This window comes from Panicum virgatum, chromosome 1K (assembly GCF_016808335.1).
Source record: "Panicum virgatum strain AP13 chromosome 1K, P.virgatum_v5, whole genome shotgun sequence".
Lineage (NCBI taxonomy): Eukaryota > Viridiplantae > Streptophyta > Magnoliopsida > Poales > Poaceae > Panicum > Panicum virgatum.
Window position 1 is genome coordinate 20,310,169 of NC_053136.1, and position 9,668 is coordinate 20,319,836.

General features: G+C 44.9%; 1 protein-coding gene across 1 annotated transcript; it reads right to left on the reverse strand.

Annotated features, from left to right (window-relative positions):
* Positions 1-1,590: 1,590 nt before the first annotated feature.
* Positions 1,591-4,170, reverse strand: LOC120653741 (pentatricopeptide repeat-containing protein ELI1, chloroplastic-like). Its single transcript, XM_039931422.1, has 2 exons — positions 2,736-4,170; positions 1,591-2,614 (listed from the first exon to the last, which is right to left on the reverse strand). The coding sequence occupies exons 1-2, from the start codon at positions 4,168-4,170 to the stop codon at positions 2,610-2,612; spliced, it is 1,440 nt and encodes a 479-aa protein (XP_039787356.1). The 3' UTR covers positions 1,591-2,609.
* Positions 4,171-9,668: the final 5,498 nt, after the last annotated feature.

The window sequence follows — 9,668 nt, forward strand, 5'->3', positions numbered from 1 at the left end:
CCAGCAGGCTGCCGGATTACACCGTTTTAAGTGCGCAGTGGCTTGATTAATACTTAAAATGATAGTTAGCGCACTTAAGCCGGTTTAATTTGGGCGGTTCTGCTACAGTAATAGAATATTTTTTCGTTAAACATGCACCATACCAACATTCTGAAAATAAAATTGAATCATATAGAGTACTAACACAGGGAGTTCATGTGATTAACCAAAAAAGGTGATTTACCTAGAAAAACAAATAATATAATAATTTGGTATACAATATGTTGACAACTAGCCCGTAATGACTGTAATCTGCTAAACTAAAACTGTAAATACATTACAAGAATAGAGCAGCTTGCAAAGATGATCGTTCATACGCAAAGATTAAGGATTACTCTGCAGGGCTCCAAAAGAATTAACGATGTCGAGGTGTGACTAACTCCAGCAGTGGTGGCTATAATTCTACATCGCATAATATAATCCGATCATCCCCAACTTCAGTAGTCAAAGATTTATGTGATAGACAGTACTCAGGGCAATCAGAACAGTTTGAATGCAAAGTATATTGATCCAATTATATTAACTTTTATCATGCAATCAAATCAAATTAGGTCAGCAATTAGCACAAAAAAATCTATTGGCAAACCTGATCAGTATCTTTCAGGTGAATGAATATCGGGCATCTAGCACCAAATTTGGATTCGCAAACATGGTCAGCATCTCTCGGAGTCTTGGGTGAAATAATTTCAAGCAGTAAAGAGCGATGTCACTAGATCTGATATTTCTCTAGAATGCTTTGCAACTGTTAAGATGAGAAAAATTGTTCAGGTAGAGCAAAACAAAAGAAAAGTAGCCCCTAATGCTGGCGAGTTATCAATTATTCTAATACATAAGCATGCTCCATTGGTTCATCTAAAGAATCTGAACAAAGGTAGTTTGTCAAGAAAGAAACATTTTCAGATTGTAAACTTAATGTAACAATGCATATCTAGATTATGAACAGGTACTCATCTAAACAAATAAAATCATCAAATTATTCATAAGGGATTATTCCATACTTTTGAACAGCAACAACTTGCGAAAAGAACTCAGCATACTGCTCCATGCATCTCTGTTAGTGGAAGAAATAAAACAAATATTGGCATAATATTACCTAACTCCGCATTTCACTGCTAGTACAACTCATGAAGCCAAGTTGCAAATGATTTAAAACGTTGGAATCCAAATGCAACAGGACAAATCTCAACTATCATTTACGTGTAGGCAACGATCTAAAACAGTTACTGAAAAAGGGGGAAAACACACATATGCCAAGAAGAATATTAATATGCTATACCAATAATAGCTAGCATCGCGTATAGGAAAATATATAGAGTCAAGTATAGTTTTTTTTAGCTCCCTTCATAGCTAATTACGTCGGCAAGGCAACACTGAAATAGTAGGTAGTAGCTGTAAAATATAGATCTAAATATGTAGACAGTAGTTTTCATCGGTAGTAGACCTTTTGGCGGAAGAGTGGAGCACAAAAATGTAGTAAGCAAAGGTTGAAGAGTGGAGCACAAATTATGATGAGGAAAATTGAGAGAATGACCTCTATGTCAGCAGATCCATCAAACTCTTTCATACATACCTTGAATCGAACGTTATTACTAAGCAGCTGCCTCTCATTGTTGCACTGAAGAGTTTGATGGATGAGGTTCATTTTGGCTGAAATAGAAACGTCGAGTGCAACAGTTTATTATTGCAGCAGGGGGGGCTTGTCCTTTTTCTCTGCATTCAAGCACTTCTCTATAGCCATTTTCTGAGTCTACCATTATTGTCTAGGCTCTTTATTGTGATCTGCGAGACACATAAGCAATTAAATTCTCAACTGCTCATCTTTGCAGCCTACCATTGTTTCAGCTCTCATGTAAGAACACATTCTTTTTTGAGATGGTGCAAATATTATCTTGCCCAGCAAAAATGGTGAATTTACAATTTACTATTGCGGTCTACCATATTAAGCATATGAACATAGCATGAATGGCGCGGCATGAACGTATGCTAAGATGGTGGCAACAATAGTTTATTTATATGCTAATGAGAAAAAGAAAAGTACTAACCACAATAAGGTTAGCAAAAGAAGAATCGTTCTACTTTTAATTTGTTGCACAAATAGTAACTCCCTGGACATGAGAAACGCACTAAGAAAATAATTGTTGGTAAGCAGGCCAAAATCAGAGTTGATAGTATAAACCAAATATGTGATTTGCATAATAAAGATTTACAAAAAAAATTGATTTCCCACAAAGTGGAGGAGCTTATTAGCAAGCTCCCTTTTCCCTTATCTGCCACATAAAAAACAATAGGAAACAGTTTTGTTGGAAAATACATCCCTTACCATACTGAGGTTTTCATGATTATGTTGAACCAATCGTGTGAAAGATACCTGAAGGTGCAGATACCAATCTGCATATGTATATATCTCAATCAGCTATAAAATTAGATGTAAACATCGGATATATATTATTTGCGATTTAGCATTTAACAAAAATCTTCATTAACAAAATATTTCTAAGTTTCCCTATGGACACAAAAAGAAATGTCACCATCTCAAGCTCTGCCGTTGAATCCCTAGATCTTCAGATGCTTCATCCTGCACACAGATTTTCCAGAGACGATCAGCTCACCAGAGAAAAACAAAAAGCTACAAGCTGGTCAGAACGAGACGGTGCTGAGCTAGTTAGCTCGCCGTCGAGGTCGGTCACACGTCGTACCTGTCGGCCTCGTAGCCGAGGGCGCCGGCGGTGGCCGCCGGGGCAGCGGTAGGCGGGGAAGGGCACCTTGCCGGACTCGATGTGCTTGACGTCCTCCTCCAGCAGCTCGTAGGAGCGCCTGACCTCCTCGGCAGACTTGCCGCCGATGGCGCGGGCGATGTTGTGCCACCGGTCGGGCGTGTCCTTGTCGTAGGGTGCTCATGCCAGGCTCCGTGACTGACATCCGCATCCCGCGGCTGCGCATATACCAGTGCACCCACTTGCCACGGTCCAGAGCACCAATTTGCACGCATGCAGTGAGCGCTGAGACCAGCGTCGCTTCACCGACGGCGGCACCAGCTCTCTGCATTTCGTCGAACAGCGTCAGTGCCTCCCTCAACTTGCCCACGTGCATGTACCCCGCGACCATGGCATTCCACGCGACGTGATCCCGCAGCGGCATTCCGTCGAACAGAACCCGTGCGGCGTCCACGTCGCCACCTGCGGCGAGCGCCCCCACCATCGCCGTGACGCACACTAGGTCCGGGCACGCGATCTTCGCGAACGCGGCCCGCGCGTCGGCGACGTCCCCGAGCGTGGTGTACTTGGAAACGACCTCGCTCTGTATGTGCGGGTCCGCCGCGTGGCCCCGGCGCACCGCGGCGCCGTGCACGGACACCGCGAGCAGCCTCGCATTCAGCTCACCCGGCACGGGCCGTTCCGTCGCGGCCGAGGCCGCTAGGGCTGTGGCGGCGTGGACGAGGAAGTTGAGGGAGTAGTGGTCGGGCGGGAGCGGGAGGTCGCGGAAGGCGCCAAAGGCGAGGCCCGGGCGCGCCCCGCGGGCGAGGGCGCGGAGGAGGGCGTTGTGGGCAAGCAGCGTGGCGGGGCGCCGCGGGAGGACGAGGCGCGCGTACGCGAGGTGGCCGGAGGAGGCGAGGCTGTTCCGCCGGTCGAGGCCGACCCCCGCCCGCCGCGGCGCTGGGAGCAGCGTGGAGGAGTGCCGGCGAGGGAGGGGGTGGAGGAGCACCGGCGCAGGGCGCGAGGTGGGCGGCGGTCCCCCAGGCCGCCGCGGCCGCCACGCCGTGGTCGCCTCGCCGAGGCCGCTCCGGGCTGTGCGCGCGCCGCCTTGGCCATGGCCCTCGCGAGCCGCAAACAGGGGAGGCTGACGTGCTCGAGCAGGGGCCCCCGCGCCTCGATCCGTTCCTCGCCAGCCGCGCACTGCTCGGAGGATGCCCCTGCTCGCCAGCGCGGGAGAGGAGGGCCGCGGCCGCTGGGGCGCCGGGGCGGAGGGCGTGGCCGCCGGGACATGGGGGAGCAAGGGCGGCCGTGGACGCGCGCCGGCGGTCCCGCCCCGCCGTGCCGCGCGCCGGCCCCCCGCCGTGGCCTCGTGTTGCAGGTTCTGCTGACTTGAAGCCTCGTGTTGCAGGTTCTGCTGACTTGAAAGGTCAGGAGGCATTGCTCACTTTACGACTTCACCGAACCGCTGTAAATGCCAGACCATGGTGTGAACACAGGGAAAAAGCCGATGAGCAGCTGTGCGCTGGTGTGAACGCTTCGACGCGGTACACGGTGCTACAGTTGCCACCACGAGAACCAATGTTTACCGTAAGATACATATCGAATGGACAATGGACGGTGGAATTTTTACTGTTGTGGCCACCCCCAGAGCTCACGGAGCGTGAGGGGAATCATATATAGAAATTTTAATGAGATGAACTGGCTACCTATTTGATTATATCGTTGGGGTGAAAAATAAACAGAAAATATAAGAATTGTCAAATATATCTAGATATAAATATTTACATCCGTTTCTAAAGTTCATGAATCTTTATTTGTTTTTCGGTGTCTGAATTCTATTCTGTGTTTCATACAGATGCGGATATATGAAGATCAGCATTAGCAATATTCGTAAAGAATAAAGTATATGTTGAGGCTATACTCTGACCTCTAGACTTGACTTTAGAGTCTTCAGTAATGTGGATACGAGACAATATACGTACCTATCCAGTCATTCTTACTACCCATACATTCTCTAAGTTACAAATACTAGTATAGATGTACATGCGACACCCATGTAATTTAAAAACCAAATTAGCTTTTAATTTGCATTATTGAATTATATATTATTAACCAAATTAATATTTAATTTAAATTTTAAAAATATGTATCATGATAGACGTCACTGCTCTCTTATAGCTTAGGTCGATGCAAACATACTGCAACAGGAACGAAGCTAAAACAATTAAGTGGTTGAGTAAATAGGGGTTTAAAATGTTTTTAACTCTATACATCAGAGGTTAGCAGGATGCACAAGACACATTGAATAGTGCTTGAGAATTGAAAAAAAAAACTTAGGTTAGTGATGCAAAAAGTCCAATGGTAAGAAGAAGCTGATGGAGCTTAAAAAACATATACCTTAACATATAGTGCTTAAAAATCTTAGGTTTAAAAAACCTTCACGCAGCGAATGGCGCAGCTGTAGTTTCTTGACTTCAATGAAACTACAATAAACATACATGAAATCATATCTTTATAGTACATAGCAGTTTTTCAAACATGTTTGTATTGTAAATCAGGAAATAATCAATATCATACCTGAAATTCGCCCAACAGTAAACATTGTAAAACTGCATGATAAATAACTGGAGTTTCATTTTGTATTGGGAGGTATTTTTTAAGGAGGAAGCATGCAATTCCAATTTCAGATTTTGAAGGCTCGATTTTGGAAAATCCAAAGTCATATGACTCCTGTAATTGAGAATCCATATCCATATCCGCTAAAACGTTAATATGGACATCCATATCCATTGCCGAATTTATTGTAGTGCTAAAGCGGATATATTCTAATCCAATTTTCGTTGTTTTTCTACATCTAATTCAACATTTGTATTCGATAATATCTGATACTAAGGCTAAAGTAGCATGTGAAACTTTCGAAAACTTATGTTTATATCTAATGGCAAATGCCATTAAACTTATTATTAGTAATAATGTATCCATTCAAACTATATAAATGTTAACTCAATTTTCAGTGACTAATATTATTAGTTTTAATAATTTTTTTGAGTACAGTACAACGCAGACGCTCACAACACGCATGCACACTCACCCCTATGAACACACGAACGCAAACCCTACCCCTATGAGCACCTCCGGAGGACTGGACCAGCAGATCTGGAGATTCCCGAAGTCACTATTGGCGCCTCGTTATCGACGGAACGTCGCTTACCACTTAACGCATAACGCCGGAAAATCCTGGAATACACAGTGACTGAGAAGGAACACACAACCTTCTTAAATCTTTGGCTAGAGCACTTCATCTTCAGTGGCCCTTCTTTAGCTCCAACTAAGAACTATCATCCCTTGGCCTATCACCTAGCCCATGGCAACCACATCGGCCTAGGCAAACTTTTTCTTAGAGAAACCTACATATATCTCCATTTGATGACATCTAACTTGCTTAACCAAAAGAAACTGAGAACCGGAGGCCTTTGGTGGTTTATTCAATTGTGGGCACAACTGTACTTTCAGCACCAGATTCCGAACTTCCAAGGCCTAACCAAGAACTCTTTTCCTGATGAGAGTGGCAAACCAATTAGATGTGCTAGCTATGGCCAAGTTTTATTTAGTCTTCCTGGCAGTAAACTGAATTCAGCAGATGCAGCAAACTGGTTCAGAATCTTCTACAAGGGACTGGATAATCCACTCTATTTCCCATTCACTGAATCTGAATCCTTTGAGAACCCAACTGCCTTTAGACTAGATAATTTTGCCGATGACGACAACACTCGGCATTTATACTCTTTAATGATCCGACCTGGTTTCCTTCCTGTTGGCATTAGCACCTCTAATAGAATTATCAAGCCAGGTTATGAATCTTACCAACCAGTCATAGCAGCTCGGCAATTTGGCCTACGACAGGTCCCTCCCCACTTCCATATTCACCACTTGGTGGAGAGTAGAGCCGATCTACCTGATGGTCTCACCAGCTCAAGATGCTACAGCATGTTCGATGACCTCCACATTCCAATACCAGCCGATCTATCCTTTGATCCTTCATCGATCGATTTTAGCACATGGTGGGGAATATGGAAAACACATGTATTCAGGAAAGCTCTAGGTCCTCGACTGCAGCAAATTGATCCTGAATATGTAATCCCCGAGGAAGAGGTACTGAATTTATACATACATCCTTTCTAAGTCCTTCATTCCTTTACTTGATTAATCCTGCTCACCCTGTTTGCAGCAACAAGATGGTCCAGAACATATGACCAGTAACGGGGAGCCATTCCACTTTCTTCCAACTGCCCCTGATGTACTCTTCTGCAAAGGATTGCCATCAATGAAGAAAGTGATAATGACCATTCAGCCAGACTTACTTCAGTCGGCTTCCAAACGAAGACAAGTTTCTGCAATTGTTGCCCCTCGAGTCTTAACCAAGAAAAGAAAGATGATCACGAGGCGCGTTATCAAGAAACCAGCACCAGCTTCCCTGAGTCCATCAGAGTCCAACACCAACCAGGTAATTCATCTTTCTAAAACTTCTTCTTTATTGCATACGCACATACTCTGGTTGACTGTAATTCTATTTTCAGGACATGGCTGAAGACATCTCCAACGCAGAAAGCCCAGCACAACATGAGATAACTGGAAATCCCAATGTACTGATAGAGGCAAGCGAGGGGCAAGCTGACACAGTCAATGTTCTTGATGACGACACAAGCTCTATTAGGACGATCGCTCTTGAACCGCCCAACGCTTCTTCTTTAGAACAGGTAACATTACAAGAACCAATTCTGAACCAGCCGATAGCTTCATAAATGTATCTTGTTCTAACTTCAGATATGTCCACAGGGCTTTGACATTTCAAGTTTGCTTTCCTTCGACCCGGTATCAATGGGTCTGACTGCCCCTGGAGCAAAAACACCATCTTTGCAGCAATCGGCTAATTTGGCACATCAGCTTCATCTCATCAAGGATCTACTATCTGCTCCACTCACTGCTCTAGTCGGTGATTCTAGCGAGATAAAGAACATTTTCGAGCAAATAGAATCCCAACTCCCGGAGCCATTGCAAATCAAGCTTTGGTCAGCCAGCAATCTTCCATTCTTCCGGGTAGAAGTGAATAAAGCACAACAAAGAATAGAAGCACGTCACTCTCAAGCTTCTCTGAAAACTGACATTGCTCAAAAGTGCAAGGCCATCAACCAGAAGAAAGCAACTCTAGATATCAAAGCTGACGTGTCTGCCAACACGAACCGACTCGACCTCCTGAAGAAAGAACTGGCAGAACTCGAAGAAAAGGTTCGTACCACTAAAAACTCATCCAGGCCGAGGAAACTTCCATCGCAAACTCCAAACAAGAAACCCAGGAAATGGCCGAGCAGATAAAAACGAAGTTTGCAGAGATAAGCACCTTGAGTCGGCAGATAGTAACAGGAGATGACAAGGATGACGAAGCAATCATAGCACGAGCAGACGCCGTTCGTACAGAAGCCATCCATGCCATAGTAGAATTCCTGAACCAATAGATAGGCTCAAGAAACAATTAGTGTTGCCCGTTAACCTGAAACTCGTAACTATTTAAAACATCTTAAGTCGATGGTCGCACATCGGCTATCTTGCTTCTCATATGTATTTTTACTGGCCAACTCAACGTGTTGGCCTTCTCATTCATTTTTTTTACCGGCCAACTCAACGTGTTGGCCTGTCATGATTTTTTTACTGGCCAACTCAACGTGTTGGCCTATTACACTGCAGCCAGATGGGTCTCATCGGCTCTTGTTACTCGCTTTCAGCCAGATGGGTCTCATCGGCTCTTGTTACTCGCTTTCCCACATGCTCGGGAAATACTTCTTGAGGTGTTGACCATTGATAGCAACAGGAAACTTGACACCGTCCAGCTCCTCAAGCATGTATGCATTCCCAGACAAAACCTGATCAAGCTTGTACGGCCCGTGCCAAGCTGGAGACCACTTGCCATATTTTTTCTCTTTAGTTCCCAATGGCAATACTGCCTCCCAAACCAAATCTCCAACCTGGAAATTCTTTGGCTTGACCTTCTTGTTGTACGCACGAGCAACTTTAGCCTTATTTTCCTTGATCTTCTCCAGCGACCAAAGCCTTAGCTCTGTCAGATCCTCCACATTATCGTTCATCAAGGCTGCATACTGTTCAGCAGATAGATCATTCTGAAACTCAACACGCCTTGATCCGGCCGTGATTTCCCATGGTAACACAGTGTCTTGGCCGTAGACTAAATGGTACGGCGATGTCTTGGTGGACCCGTGACATGAAATACGATACGCCCACAAAGCTTCTGACAACACCTCATGCCAGCGCCTAGGATATTCATCGACCTTTCTCTTTATGAGCTTGATGAGGCTCTGGTTGGATGCTTCAGCCTGTCCATTAGCTTGGGCATAATATGGAGATGATCTGATCAGCTTAATCCCCATGTCATCAGCAAACTTCCTAAATTCCTCTGATATAAAGACCGATCCTCCATCGGTCGTAATGGTCTGAGGGATCCCAAATCTGTGAATGATGTGCTCTTTGACAAAGCTGATCACATCTCTTGACGCTACTGATCTCATGGGCACTGCTTCTACCCACTTCGTGAAATAATCTATAGCAGCTAAGACCCATTGGTGACCCTTGCTAGACGACGGGTTGATCTGACCAATCATGTCCATGGCCCAACCTCTGAATGGCCACGGTTTGATGATAGGATTCATTACTGATGCTGGCACTATCTGAATTTTGCCAAACCTCCGACATGCCTGACATCCTTTGTAATATTTAAAACAATCCTCAAGCATAGTGGGCCAGTAATAACCCGATCGCCTAATCAGCCACTTCATCTTATGAGCCGATTGATGAGTACCGCAGGCTCCTTCATGAATCTCATGCAAGAGCCGATTTGACTCTGAAGGTCCCAGACATTTAAGCAGT